This window comes from Propithecus coquereli, unplaced genomic scaffold, assembly GCF_000956105.1.
Source record: "Propithecus coquereli isolate 6110/MARCELLA unplaced genomic scaffold, Pcoq_1.0 Scaffold21, whole genome shotgun sequence".
NCBI lineage: Eukaryota > Metazoa > Chordata > Mammalia > Primates > Indriidae > Propithecus > Propithecus coquereli.
The window spans coordinates 4,765,870-4,782,352 of record NW_012146078.1 but is presented as its reverse complement, the minus strand read 5'-3'; the positions used below and the strand labels follow the sequence as shown (position 1 = coordinate 4,782,352).

The following is a 16,483-nucleotide window of genomic DNA, read 5'->3' as shown; positions in this document are numbered from 1 at the left end:
ATTTCATAGAGAAATCTTAACTACTCCGCCTACCCATCAGACAACACTCAGAACAAAGCACCCATGTTCTAAGACAAAAACAGTACCCCATTAATTGAAGCCAATTCTTCTTTTAAAAAAAATTGGTTTTAAAAAAATGAAACATGAAACATCACCCAGTGATTCTTGGGTAGTCCTAAAGCTACCAAAGTGTGATTTTAGTAATTGCTGTTGACTCCAATCTTCAATTTACAGAGGTATTTTTTCCAGCTTTATTGAGATATAATTGACAAATAAAAATTGTATATATTCAAGGTATACAATGTGATGATTTGATATATGTATACATTGTGTAATGATTACTAAAATCAAATTAATTAACACATTCATCACCAGAGATTTTTTTTGTAAGAAAAATGATAATACTGAGCAGATGTCTCATGTAGCCATTTTTTTTTTTTTTGAAAACATGAAACACCACAAAACCATACATAGCTTAGTTGAAAAAGTTTAGTGAATTTTCACAGGAGGAATGAGGCAGTTTAAAGCTATATTTTCCTTTTAGTAAGATCCACAAGAAAAGGATAGAGTGTCATGCTTAAAGGGGAACAGATTTTGTATTTTTTGGCAAGATATTAAATCCTCTGTTGCTATATTTGGCTCTCTGCAAATAGTCTCTCATACAAGTGCAAAGCAAAGATCAATGCTGGTGTTCTTCATTCAGCCACAGCCAAACTTGGTATGGAAAGTAAAACAGTTGTTCCTGAGTGTTGTTTCTAACAAAGTCTTGCAGCTCATTTATTGATCAGCAGCATTCCAGAGCATGGATACCCACTTTACACATTAAATCTATCAAAACATGTTTGCTTTTCCATAACAGTTTTTCCACTGCTTAACTGATAGCAGATGGAATGATTCAATCTGGACAGAAGTGTTAAAGCTTTACCACGTCAATGTGGTCATATTTAGCTGTTTAGTCAAATGTGTATAGGCAGGTCAAATGAGATGCTTGGAGACTTAGGACATCACAGGGGATGGGCATATGTTCCCAAAAAAGGAAACAAAACAATTAAATAGTAGTTGGTTGTCCCCAGAGAAAACACACTTCAGCTAGGAAGAATCTGCACTAGATGACCTTCTCTCCACCCCCTGAGAGTGCTCATCTTACACAAATACCACATAACTCTTTGGATTCTGAGACACCATAATAACTGCATGAAACGTTTGAAATAGTGACTGGAATTTCCTTCATATGCAGTTATTTAAGTGAATGAAGATGAACCTCCACACAAATACCCATGGAAACATTATGTATTTCTATTAATATTTCCAGTGAAATATTAAATCCTCCCCTCCACGAGGCTGATATAAAAATGATTGAAGTCCAATACTAACTATGAAACGTAGAATAATGGCTCCATGTCTTAATCTCTAAAACCTGTGAATATGTTATCTTACATGGAAAAAAGGACTTTACAGATGTAATTAAGGTAAAGGACCTTGAGATGGAAAGAGTATCTTGGACTCTACAGGTGGAGCCAATGTAATCACAAGGGGCTTTAAACATGTAAGGGAGAGGAAGAAGAGAAGGTCAGAGTGAAGCCATGTTAGAAGGTCTTCATCAGCAGTTGCTGGATTTGAAGATGGAAGGAGGCCATAAACAAAGGACTCTAGAAGCTGAAAACAGCAAGGAAACAGTTTCACTCTTGGAGCATCCATAAGGAATACAGCCGACACCCTGTAGCCCACCAAGACAAGACCTTTGTCAAATATCTGACCCACAGAACTAGAAGATAATAAATCTGTCTTCTTCTAAGCCATTATGATTGTGGTCTTTTACAGCAGCCACAAAAAACTCATACACTAGTCTATCGTAAATACCACAAACAATTAATAAGCTTTTGCCAAGTTATTTCACTTGTAGTGCCGAGGGTCTACTCATTTAAATAATGATCTCCAGACTTTTGTACTTTCACATTAAAGATTCACTTAATAAGAAAAGTAAATTAAAATTATTCATTTAATAAGAAAATAATGTACATCTCTAATAGTGTAAAGAGATACCATTAGAAAAGTTCACATCTTAAGCACATACACCCCCCCCAAAAAAAGCTAAGGAATCTTGTATTTTAAAAGAATTATATTATTATATTGAGGTCAAAATTTAGTACTCCAGAAAATGTTAAAAAGGAAATTAATTGATAACAACCTGCCCTTTTCTAGAGAGTCCAAATAGAGAAACTCTAACTTCCTTCAAAATACAAGCTCTTAGAATTCTCTTTTTGAGGGCCACTTTGTCAATGTCAATGAATTGTAGGAAATTTTCTGTTTGTTTGTTTTTCATACTACTTATAGCAAGTTCTGTCAACAAATGTAAAAACAAAGCGATAAAATGTATCCTTCCCAAAGGGTCAACTGATAACCTTAGAAGCATTATATTAAAAAATTCTCAAGATTCCTGAAGTTACATAATTAATATATCTCATTTTAGTTTCTCTACCATTATAAACATTTATTTTATAATCCACTCTTCACTGTAACATATAAGTTCCTTGGCTCTAGAAATTAACCTCTAATTTAATAAACCTAAGATGTTGTAATTTCCAAAGATACATAGAAGTTGCTTAATTGAATAAGGAGGAAACGAAAAGAGCTTTAATTAATTGTCAAGAAATGCAGACCAAACCTAAATGCTACATTAAAATAAAAACATTCAGTTCACATTAAATTATTTATTGAACAAATTGAAGATAATGACATTTGTTTTTATTACAAAGCCTTCCATCATCTTATATCATCAACACATAGTTATGAGAACTGCATTTGAAGAGTGAATAGAAAGAAGAAGATGTCTCTCCCCCAACCCCACAAAAATATGGAAAAACATATAATCTTATAATTATCTTATAAAGCCAAAAGTGTTCTGAATTATATATTTTTTGTTAATTAAAATGGCAACATAACTAAGATTAGTTAATTTCTTTTTCTGGAAATGTAAAATTAGGATAGCATAATTGCTCATAGAACTAACAAATCTGGAATTTTCTTTCATTTCAATGCAGAAAGATAATATTTCTATTATTAGTTTGCAGTTTACCTCATCAAGTGACAAATATAAAGTTCACCATACTCTGTATTTTTTTCACAAAAGCATTTCACCTTACCTAGATTTATATGATGAAGACAAATTGAATCCATATTTTCCCTTTAAATATATGCACTTTAAAGTGATATAAAGAATTCACATGAAAATCTTTCTCTATATTGTATATCCTGCAAAACATATGGAATAGTATTTTTAAATCAAATATAATATCCAAGATTTTACATATCCTAAGAAATTAAATCAAGTGTGTAAATAATCATTATTACCTTTTGCTCTAGTCACAGCATAGAAAAAATGTACATCTCTAATAATATAAAGAGATATCATTAGAAAAGTTCACACCTTAAGCATATACCAAAAAAAACCAATTAGGAATCTTGCATTTTAAAAGAATTATTCTTAAGTCAAAATTTAATAGTCCAGAAATTGTTAAAAAGAAAATTAATTGAAGCTGACTTGCCCTTTTCTAGAAGATGTCCTTGTTTACTTATACAATGAAATTGCTAAATTAAACTTAATTTAGTAGAATTTCTTGGAACTTATTCAGATAAATTTATTAGATCAAATTAAGTTGACCACAATTTTAAGAGAATACAAGTTTGATCAATGATTTGAAACTGTAAAAATTTTTTCAAACCAAAAAAAAGCACAATGGACAATAAAAAAATCAGAAAATTAAGATATTTTAACAGGAATGACTATCTCTACAGGTTGGAAAGTATATAGGATGAAATTCCCAGAGAGCACTAAAAGAAGAAAAAAACCTACTGAAAAATTCTAAAAGACTGTTCTGTGACCAATTTCCTAGTTACCAAGGAAATTAACATTTTGAAGCTATCGACAATGAGGTTTCTTTGCAGACTCCGCTCATATCCCACTCACCAGAGCCATCCACTTTTTTATAGTTTACATATTTGTCTTCATACATTTTTGGATGAAAATTTTAGTTAATTTTTCTAAACCATTTTAATAATATTTGCAATAGATTTAAAATGCTCTCTTCAGTCTTTAAATGTTTTTGAGAATAAATTGTAATTTCTCTCTCAAACAAGCCTTACTTTTTCTGGAAGATGTTCTTTTATCCTGGAGAAAAGAAAAATACTGAGTTTTTAGGGTCCTGTATATTAAAATTGGCAGGCTGATCTCATTTTGGGTCTTACACAGTTTCTGCTGTCCTTCTGTCCGTTTCGAAGGTGATCAATCACAGGAATTCGAACTGCCATCAATACCCTTTGTAACTGGAATGGTTCGAGTGAACTCTTTACATCTTCAATAACTGACAGAGTGTCAACATCTGCTTCCAATAAAATTGTTTCTTTTTTTCTCAAGTAGAGTAAATCTGCTGACTGAGATCGTAAAGTGTTCTGTTTTCCCCCCTTTTCATGCAGAAGATTTTTTCCACCATATTTTGCAACTTTTCCTCCAAGGCAAGTAAAAAAAAAAAATCGGATAACTTCAAAAGAAACATTCTTATTCCAGGTGACAAGAAAACCCATAATACAACTGAAAAACGTAAACGTTGGTGGATTAATGACACTATCCCCATAATTTTGGAGACAGTAATTGATAAGGCCCTGGATAAATAAAATTTTGCAATGTGTAAGAAAACTCAGAGTTGGACCTACACACCACTAAGAGGTTAATTTCTTTTCTTTTAGAAATGACATGTTAAAAAGTCAGAGCAAATAAAGAAATTAAGATTTTTATCTCCCACACCTAATAGGAGGAAAATATTCTCTTTGCAATAGTTTCTGACAGAAAAGCAGTCATATATCTACTTGGTTGGTGCAGAAATGGTTATGTAAAGTGAAGAGAAGGGATGATCGGGAGCTCAATTTAATGATCTACTTACTCAACTGATAGACATTTGTGGTGGCTGTTATTGATTGAACATCTAATATGAACCAGATAATTGATTATATATATGTAATCAATATATATATATAATTTTTCAACTTTAACAGCTGGCTGGTTAGGTATTATTCCACTTTACTCATTAGATAAATAAATGAAACCCAAAATCACACATTAAATTGTGGCTAAACCAGAATTTAGACAATGGCTTAATATCCAACCTCTTTTCAACTAATTCATTCTGCTTCTCTATTAATCCCCTAGTCAAATCTCTAACATACATACTTTCCTTTTTCTGTCACTTAATTCCACTGCCCCTGTTGGCTTAATTCAGCAAATACTGCTAAACAAAGGGATATTCAGGAAGAGATAGAATGCGGTTTCTTGAAATATAGTTTCTGATTACCACTTTAAGTAACAAAACATTAAACCAGATAATAAACTCAAAAGCTAGATTCTGCCACATATTCTGCAAGTCTTAGAAGAGGAATGGGCAAATATTATTTGCATAAACAATAACAAGCTCCTCAAGGGCATTTTTATGCCAGTGCCTAGAATTTTTTTTAAGTATTATAAATTTAAAAGAATTAATTCCTCGATCACTTGCAACCCACTAGTTCTTATTTTCTGAATTTTAGAGCAATCTTGGCCATTTTTACTTAACATAAAAATATAAATAGTCTTAAGAGGAAGAGAAAGAAGAAAAGTTAGAGGAGGAGATAAGAGAGGATGGTTAACCTTAAGAATATATACTTCTTCCAAAAAAGTTTAAAGGCTCTTTTCAAATTAACAATGAAGGACCCAAATAACCTGTTTGGATCCTAACTTGTCAACATCATGCTATTCCTTAGCTTCTGATAGTACAATGGTAGAAGCACAGTTTAGATTTAGAGTAAATGAGATGATTTTCTAGGGTCTACTTCACAGATCTTTAGAAAACTACATGAAGTTTAACTCGTAAAATAGTCAAAGATAGAGTGGTTTTGAATAAAACCAGGGAGGCAGGTGGTGCCCAACAAAGCACTTTGGAGGCCTTTAAATACAACAGCATCATTTTGATGTGAGAAAACCAGATTCAGAGAGTGATAGCATTTTAGACTTTGAATGCAGAATATGATGCTAAATTGCAACCTACTCTCTTTTATAACTTCTGGTGGTAATGGTAATATGGTAATATGGTCATAGCAAGAGGATGCCAGACAATTACAGAGACATGCTCATTCTCCTTCTGCTTATATTTTGATATACTCTTTTGGTGTGGCCCTTGTGCCAACAATACTTGCGTCCTGTTTTCAAAGGGAGAGCTCATTAACAAATCTTTTCCGTGTAATCAGAATGCAGGTTCCCAACCTTTCTTGAGTTCCCAGAGCCAAAAAATGTTTTATCTGTTAGCAGGAGGGTCACAGAGCAAAGTCTAAATTCAGGGTGAAGCCATCTAATTATCTGTTCTCTGTCTTCAATTTAATTCAGTGGAGAATACAAAAAGGAGTAAGAAGTAAATACTTTACTTCTATCCTTAATTGGGAAAATCCAATTGAATGACCTGAATGAGTTCAAGTATGAAACTGTTCTGAAATAAACTGCAAAGGAAGTTAATAGGTTCCAGGGGAAGATGAGGCAAATAAATAAACCTCAGTGAGTCACTGCATAGGAACTGCTGAATACTTGTAGTTGAAAACTCAGGAGGACACAAGACAAAACAAATTTTATAAAATCATTAAACTCTGTGCTCCACATATTTGGGCAAATTACAAGTAAAACGATTATATTAAATCAAATTGAAGACAATTTAACCAGGCCAATCCCTAGAAATTTAAGTTTATATTATTAGTGAGTGGAAGATTTCTTAATTTCAGATGCTACATTAGTAAAAATGTGCACACTGTGTTAAAGAGAGTCTAGTTAAGAAGCAAAGTACAGAGTAATAAGAATACAAGGAAGTGTATAGATTTATAATTCACATGATGCACCAGGAAAGAAAATTCATGCATAAAATATAGCCAAGGGAAATATTTGAAGATTATCTGTGAAAACTCTGCTTAGCTTAGCATGTTGTGTTGTTCATGTATAAAATGTACACAAACATAATATACACAATTCAAAATGGAAAGTGGCATTTCACTGAACATACTATTTCATGTGGGTAGGGAGAAAAATGGGAGAGTGTGAGAAAACTCTTTATCTAAGAAAACTTCTATATTACATGAACATTTTACATGACTTATCTCTGGAAGCAGTTGAAGGAAGTAATGGACCTTGCCTTTAAAGTCCTTAAATTATCAATAACTGCTATTTTCATAATCCTAATGTTTTCCTAGCAGTGGCTTCATGATAATTCCAACTTCATTTTATTTTGATCCTGAGAGCCATGTCAAATTGAATCCTCAAATTTTCAATTTTTAGCCCCATCTTAACAATCGTGGCATACATTTAAATCCAAATATAAATTTCATTTTGCCCTAAAAATTTCTCTTAAAAAGAATTAATCAGGTAAAACTAGATTTAAACCAAAAAAAATAAAGACTTGCAAAATCCTATGGTTAGAATATTACATATAGAATATATTATTTTTCAGTTTATAATGATGGGTGACATTATCAGAAACAACCAGAACTTTATGATGGGTCTAGTACCTTCCTTCGAACTCTCTCAAGAAAAAAAAAATCCACCTACAATATGACTTTTTAAATTGCCATGAACGAATAATTAGAAACAAGAAAAATAAGTCACTGGCACTCATAGGTAGTGTGGTTAAATTTAACCACAGTAGTCGTATATAACCTCTGGTTTCATTTGTTAAAGTCGGACAGATAAGGAAGAAAATTATTATATTCTAGGCAAACTTTCCATCTGATTGAAAATTTATGCAAATTTCTTCTTAGTTAATTTCCACCTTACTCTTTGGGGAAAATCAAAGTAATAAAATATCCTTTCTTCAGTGTGGCCATTAAAAAAACTTTTCAAGCTATACATATACTCAAAATTAATTGAGCTACCATGGAATTAAATCTTTACTGAGATTCAAGGCAAAAACAATACTGCACTGGTTTGGCTACGGTATATATCTACCTTTGTAAAAAGAAGAAAATAATCAAACACTTGAGGTAACCTAGAAAGCACAGACAGACCATATCACAGGCATCTTAAAGACAAGCATTTTAAACATTTTTGCCAGTGCTTCTCTGAGAGCAAGTTCTTTAAACAGAACTCAACAATTTTTACAATATTAAAAAAAAATACATCCCTCAAATATAGCCCATCAATGCTAAACCAAACATTCTGTATTTCTATAAAAATAGATGCACATAGAGCTACAAAACTGTGTTCCTGAAAGTAAGAGCATCTTAATCTGTAGTTCATCTTTTCCTGACAAGGTGGTTGGTTTAAAAAAAAATCAAAATGAAACAAAAACCACATATTGATAAAAGCAAGAAAACAGAAAAAGTTGCACAGCTGGCAAAGGCTCAGATGAGGGAAAAACCAAACAAAAATGCTTTTCTTCAATGTCCAGAACGCACTTTGCTTTCTCAAGAAAAGGCTCAAACCAAAGTTTACTGCCTGACGCTTCCTCTTCTCCTTCCGTGTCTGTCGTGTCCCGTGTCCCATGGCGGAGTGGAAAATCCTGACAGCATCTTTTCCCAGGGGGCCCTTGGACTCATGCTGCAACCTGATTTGCTAGTACTGGGTATTTCAGTACCATGGTGATTCCTTGCTCTTGTCTTGATGCTGTAGACCTAGAAAAGATCACAAAGGGAAAAATGAAGAACATTAATACATATAACACTCAAAAATGAGCACAACCTGCTATGCATTGGATAGAAACCAAAAAGATAACCCAGACAACTGTAAGGTCTGACCTGAGGACAACCTGGTCTCTAGGCAAATTCTGTACTTGAACTCACGATTTTCAGAAAGCCAACCAACACAGTATGTGACAAAAATGCTAGCTAGACTAGAACAGGGCTATTTATACAATACAAATTCTTTGCTTTGGTATTCATTTTCTTGGAGTATTAGTGATTAGTAAATAAAATATAATAAAAAAAGAAAACCTTTTATTTTCAAAAGGAGCTGATATTGGGAGAAAAAAAGACAAAACCAATCTTTGGTGCATCTAAGCAGTGTTTCAATTAATACTTTCAGCAACAATCAAAATGATTCTTCTAGACTTAAATGATGAATAAATTCTGTTATTTTGAAATGTGTTCCACCGTGGGATTGCTCTAAATTATGGTGAACAATTAGACTTGGTTAAAATGGAGTCTACCGTTGTAATATAGTTTGTTCATAGCTATTAGCACAAATCTATATTCTATTTATTAATTTACTTATTTTTATTCCATCTTCCTCCAGAAAGTGTTTAATGTGGCTTAAAAAATCTATACTACCTAGCAAAAAATTAAAATTTAGAAGAAAGTTTAAAAAAAAATGACAAAAGGAAGTTATATGAACATAGATTAATTCTAACTCAAAGTTAATTTCAAATTAAAAGTAAAATCAAGAAGTTTATCAAAGAGAAAACATAGAAATGGATCTCAAACAGTTAATTGACTAATTTCTGATATGGACAATTCATATGGCACCTTTAGTTTACATCTGGTTGGTTTTGTTTTGTTCTTCTATCTATCTTTATTGAGGTATAATTGACAAATTTAATTGTTTATATTTAAGGTGTGTAACAAGATGCTTTAATGTTCTTATAGATTATGAAATGATTACCACAGTCTAGTTAGTTAACACATCCATCACTTCTTTCAGTTCCCTTTATTTCTGTAACTGTTGTATAATTGTTTGGAAAAGTGAAAATGCAGAATAAACAACTTAAGTTGCTCTTAAGTGGTTCAGAACTATATACCAAAAGGTGCAGTGAAGCCTTTTAAACAAGTGGGTAGAAATGTGGCATGATTGCTATTGTGTGGGCGCAAGGATCTCAGGCTGTCTTCTTGACCCTTGATCTAAACTGTTGTAAATTTGGGCTGGATGTCACAAACTGAATAGTTAAATGAGCCAGTATGGTTTAAGTTTTTATTGTTACTAAAAGAACATTTCTTATCCCTCAACTTGTCAAAGAATTTTATATAATAATGGATGTCATTACTAACCAGACACAATTAGTTGTTGAATGGAAACATTAAGTCAAGCTACAAAGCAAATTACATAAAGAGAGAGAAAACAAACAGGACATATAGAAGAACCTCATAAAATTGTAAGTCACAAATTGTGTACTACACAGCATTTGTGTACCAGGATAAGGCAACACTTCCCGAATGCCAAAAAACTGGTTACATCTTTATTCTTTTCTCAAGTGTACTGATATTACCCTTGACACACAGTCAATAGTTTTTCTTTCCCATTTCAAAATAAGAGGAGGAGGCAGATAAAAGAGGAAAAAGAGGTAGAGGCAAAAGAAATAAAAGGATCTGGGGTACATCAACTCACTTTAAGTTCACTTAATTCATTTTCAAATGACTTTCTGGTTAGAATAATTTGCAACCTGACCTAGTCTCTATTGGATAACTCTTATAATTTAAACCACCTTTACTGACAATCTGCTGACTATATAAATATTTTTTTCATTATTAAAACGTCTCATCTTCTGTATGACTCAGTATTTCCACACTTGAAGACTGCATCAATCCACAGAATGTCAGCACTGCAAGTCATGAATACTGTTGTAATCATCAAGTGATCTGAGTGTTTCTTTTTTTCCTTTGAACTAAAGGCAATTTCTAGTTTGCATTGCAAAGACATACGACTCCTTCAAAATCACGTGAGCCTTTTTCTATGGACAAGTACTACATTACTTAAGATAGTCCCAAATTTTCCAAACAGAATAACAGAAGTCATTCTCTCTTTAATTTTTTGTGTCTATGTCTTTGCATCACTACAATGCAAACCTTAAAAAGTCAATTCATCTATAGTCTGTGAAATATCTAATGGAACCTTGTGGTTTAGCTTCTTATTGGTGGTAGGACAAAAATCAAACCTTTGCTTTAATTACCAGACACTCATTTCTGTAAATCTCAAAATAGGCATACGTAAGGAAACGAGGAAACACAAACAAAGACCCTTCAAATGAGTTGCAACAGAGAAGCAGGGCTATAATTTTGTTTTAGTTAAGACAATTGACGAAGGTATAGCAGAATACTTCAGAGTCAACCAGTAAATTTAGTTTTAGTTTTTCCCAGCGAAGGTAGATGGGAACAAAATTGTTAATCCATGACCCTTATGTGGTCTACATGTATTTGGGATTTTCCACGAATTTTATGGCCAGAACAGAATCTACTTTGCTACAAGTTTTGCTCCTATTCAGGCTTTTTTGTCTCCTCACTTCCCCAACTCAAACTTATCTGAAATTAGTTGATAACATATCCTGAGATTTATCCACTGACTGTCAGAAATCACTCATGTCTACTTTCTTTTTATTAGTAATTTAATTTTGCTTTTATTGTTTAGTCTGTGAGATTTTCAGTAGGAATAAATCATAAAGATGATGTTACCTAACATTTTCTTAGGGCCTAAATAAATATACCAGGCACTCTGCTAAGTGCTTTACATGAGATGTCACATTTGATGATCCAAACTATGCTATAATCATATCCACTTTACAAATAAGCAAATTGAAACTCAGAGAAGTGATGCAATTATTAAGTAGAGCTGAGATTTTAAAAGAGGCAGTCTGATGTCAGAGTCAATGATCTTAACCACAACATACGTGCTCACCTTACATGAGATATATTGGCTGTGGTTTGTGGCACTGGCCTGTATTTCCCCAACACCCCAAGTCAAAATTCTCTCACAAAATCTATTCAAGAAAAAATCAATAGATATTTTATACTCTTTTTTGCACTGTTGAGAAATACCCCAATATAACAGAATTGATATCAAGATTAACAAAATAGCTCTCTTAGTGATTTTTTTAAAAACTACACATCTGTCATGTTTTTCCTAAGACGTAATAAATGATTACATAGTAGTTTGTTACACTTCAGATGAAGACTACTTCAATGGTATAATAAGGATATGTCATATTAACTGCTGTGTTTTCTATATGTATCTTTGATTTAACCCCTCCACCCCTGACAGACTTCCACAGGGTGAACTTTTTTTGTTTTTTTTTGAGACAGAGTCTCACTCTGTTGCCTGGGCTAGAGTGCCATGGTGTCAGCCTAGCTCACAGCAACCTCAGACTCCTGGGCTCAGGTGATCCTCCTATCTCAGCCTCCCCGCAGCGTGAACTTTTAAGACGTAAGGTGGCCATTTGACTCATGAAGGGGTTATTCAAAAATGGATCAGGGAACAAAGACATCAAATTGTTGGTTTCAGAGTTTGAGAGTCTGAGATTCAGTGAGAAGAAAAGCCTAAAAGGAAATGAAAGCCCATAGACCTGTTTCTTCACTTCGAACACTACTAGCACCTGCCCACCCAAAGAAAAGGAAAAAAAATTAGACCCAGGAAGACAGCAAAGGAAGTATGAACATAGAAAAGAAACTTGGGATAACCAGGGACAAGTGAAAAGTCGTAGTCAAGGAAGAGGATCACAGTATGATTTTCCTTTAAAATTTGAAGCATTTGACAGTCTTAGTCCACTCTGGCTGATATACCAAAATACTATAAACTGAGTAGCTTATAAACAACAAAAATGTATTTATCACAGTTCTGGAGCCTGGGGAATCTAAGATAAAATTTCCAGCAGATTTTTTGTCTGGTGAACACATGCTTTCTGGTTCACAGAGGGCACCTTGTCATTGTGTCCTCCCATGGCAGAGGGAGCCAGGTACCTCTCAGGCGTCTTTTATAACAGCGCTGATCCTATTCATTAAGGCTCTGTCCCCATGACCTAATCCCCCTGCAAAGACCCCACTTGCTAATATCAGCATCTGAAGGGTTAAGTTTTCAACATATGAATGGGGGGTGCATAACAATTCAGATCACAGAACTGACTACATATAACAAGGCATCATGATTCAGTTTCTAGCTAAGATTTCAGAAATTCACCTCTTGCAGAAAGCTATGGAAATAAAGAACTAGAAATGACAACAAGTTGTGTCTGAGCATGAAAGGCCTGGAAACTCCCCCTGACCTCCCTAGCTTCTCCTTCAACTCCTGGGTGTTTTGTCAAAAGATCTCAAAGTTCCCATGGGTCCCCCAAGAAGAATATAGAAGTTAGCTCTATGGAAATTCTGGTGGGCCTGCCCTATGTCCCATAGCTGTGATGTGGATTTGCCACGGCAGAAGAGATGGCATAGGCCAACCCCCTCCTCAGATGAGCATCTTAGAGTGATCACAAACACTAGGAAGCTAAACTCTAATAGGAGAAATTTGACAGGCCATTACTGGGGAGAACACTGTATAGAGAATTCCCAGAGAAAAGGACTGGAAGAAGAAGGTATATTTGGAAACGATGAGCCAGGATAAGAATGAAATGACAGAACCAAGAAGCAGACAACTCATTAACTCACAATTCGATTTTTGTGGTGTGAATCTCTCTCTAGGAATACAGAGGCAACCCTAAGGAGAGGCTGAAGGAAGAATCTGAAAAGAAGTTTCAACTGTAAATGGGATTTTCTTTTAAATTGACAGCAATGAAGGTATCATTAGGTTGAACTAAGATTAACCAGAATTGATGAGGTTAAGTTTTCTACCATTAGGCAGAAATAATAAATAATAATTGGGAAACTGAAAAAGTTGCACTCCTACAGTCCTGAGTTTTAGGGACTGTTTGAATGTCAGAGTCATATCCCACTAAAAAAAAACATGTCTCACCTCTAAAGAAGTATGATCATTTGACAATACCATTGACCACAGCTCAATGTGTAAGTAAGTTGAATATGCTTCCAGTTAATTTTATTGCTGAAGATAAAAGAGGTAACCATATAATGGGAAACATGCTATTGATAAAAAGAGAGGCAAATAGGAACACAAGGCCTAGCAGTGTGGGTGAAATATTTATGATCTAAAAGTAAAGAGTGCACTTAAATGAATAAAAATAAATTTTTCATTTCACAGATATTAAGAGTCAAAAAAATATTTGGATCACAATGGTTAATATTAGACCTTAAGAAGCTGGTAGCTTATTTCTATAATAAAAAAATGAGTCCCCTGCTTCACTCATGCTCTAATAAATATAAGTCATACTTATTACAAAGTTCAATATATACTACACTGGGTCAGATGCTATATCAAAATATCCAACCTTTGCCAACAACTTGACAGCTAACATTGACACATTGACAAATGATCACAAACAAAAAAGACACAAGAGACAGTTATATTATTTTTTATTACTCTATGGAATTATCATTCTTAATGATCATACAACTGCATTTGTTTGTCTAAGTCCTGTGGCAATCAGTTTAAATACTGGTTAAGAATTTCTAACTAAGATCTATGTGGGGGTAGTAACTTAATCCTAACAAGAGAAAAAAATAAGAGTGGGAGCTATACAATTTGGGAACTATAATTTCATTTCAGGAGAATATCAAGATAAAGCATATATAACCACCATGGAGAACTGTTTTTATTGTTTTTAAACAATTTTTTGAATCTCTCAACATCATAGAATTATTATTTAAAATCAAACTAAATAGTATTTAAAAGTAAAAATTCTATAAAATATCCTGTCATCAGACAACTTGCTGAGTATATTTAGGATCTACTTACATACTCACACCAGTATTGCTCATTTCACCATCAGTATTATCTTGGAAAACCATTCCATGTCAGTATGTATAGGTATCCTTTTAAAGGGCTGCACAATATTTATTTGTCAGTATATTGTTACCAATTCTCTATGTGTGCATCATTTGGATACACACACACACACACACACACACACACACACGCACAAATTTACTTTTTACTTATGCGAATATCTTAGGAGCTAAAGATAAATTCCTGAAAATATGTCTGTATAACTGCTGAATCTAAGCATATGCACATTTAGATTTACATATGTAATTGTGGTGGCTAAATGCACTCAGGAATTTTGTACCAATAATCATACTTTTTCACTACTTAAGATTATTATTATACATGAAAAGTATCTAATTGTTTCATTTTGCATTTCTGTCACTATTAGTGAAGTTGAACATTGTGTGATTAAGACATCTCCTCCTCTGTGTTTTAACTTTGGCCGAATTCTTATGCTTTTTAAAAAATAATTTACTCATTGATTTCTAAGTGTTTCTTGTATATTAGGCATACTAGCTATTTTCCTCCATGTATGACAAATGTTTTTGCCAGTTTGATGGCTTATTATACCTCCAAATTTAGTATGTAAATGTTGGACAATAATTCTTTTTAAAGTTATCACAAATAAGATGTATTTTTCTTAAACCAGACCAAAGATTAGATTTATTATGATACTTTAATTACAATATTCTCTTGTGGTTACAATTCTTGCACACTAAAATCATTATAAAAGATACTAGCTATGGCAGCATAATAATTTTCTAGCAGAGGGAGATTTTTCTGTGTATAGAAATGTTTTCTCTAGGCACATTTAGAATTCACTTAAAATCTCGACCTAGGATCACTGTCAGACACAATAAGGTTAAAAACTGCCTAAACTTGCCAAAATGTCTTTAAGCTCATGTTCAAAAAAGAGGTAGAAATGTAAAACTCACTGAACCTTATGTTACTAGAAGATCATAATTCACTGTGTTACTGTAAGAAGCACAGCACCTGCACACCTGAGGCAAATGTTGCAGGTGGCAAGCAGTTCAGTGCCCAGGTGTTTCTCCTTGTTTGTGTTTTCCCAGGCCCAGACAGCAAGATACTTAATTCTGTCTGGCCTCTCAGAGCCTTTCTCCCTCCAAAACAACAAACTCTCCCGTGTACAGAATCTCTAGTCTTTGTCTTTAGTGACATCCACTTCCTCACAGTTGTGCACATTATAATGCCCAGCTGGAAGGTAAATTGGCAAGTGCTTAAAGCAAAGGGATATGAAGTTACAAATATGAGCCAATTGTTTAAAAACTGACCTTATGAACAAATATAAAACATAAATTGCAGAGTTTGGGTTTTTTTAATCCTAGTGGCAATTTACCAGACTCAAAATTTGAATATCAATGTGATAGATAACCTCTTGGGTAATAGAAGCTGGAGACCACCTGTGCAATATGGAATTTAGACACTGCTTACCAATTCAGTGACCTCAATTTCTAAAGCAGATATTAAAAAAAACAAAAAAAAACTTTGAAGACAGAGACAAAGAATAAAGGAAGAAGGGAGCAGGGAAAAGCGAAATGGAATACTCTCTGTAATTTTTTCTACAGACTTCTCCCAGAACTGGAGAGGAACAAGACCAAAAAAATGCTTGGATCACTTATTGTAACTGAAACCATAAGTTATAATACTCTCAAGAGATTCTAACTATCCAGACATCTGTTGGATAACAAATGCAGCCAAACATGCATCTTTAAAGGTTTCTAGGTTATAGAGTGACAGCTTTACAATCCAGAAAATAGATAATCCAACCAGAGGAAGAGCTAATCTGGATTCATTGCTTATCCACAGAAACCTAATTAAGGATACATCACC

General features: G+C 33.6%; 1 protein-coding gene and 1 pseudogene across 1 annotated transcript in view; both read right to left on the bottom strand.

Annotated features, from left to right (window-relative positions):
* Positions 1-288: 288 nt before the first annotated feature.
* LOC105810350 lies at positions 289-8,545 on the bottom strand (annotated as a pseudogene).
* Positions 8,546-8,629: 84 nt separating this feature from the next.
* The window catches only part of VGLL3 (vestigial-like family member 3), a 43,204-nt gene continuing 35,350 nt past the window's right edge, over positions 8,630-16,483 (bottom strand). Inside the window, exon 4 of the mRNA XM_012644320.1 lies at positions 8,630-8,673. Coding sequence (XP_012499774.1) covers positions 8,630-8,673 — 44 coding nt within the window. The remainder of the gene's footprint in view (positions 8,674-16,483) is intronic.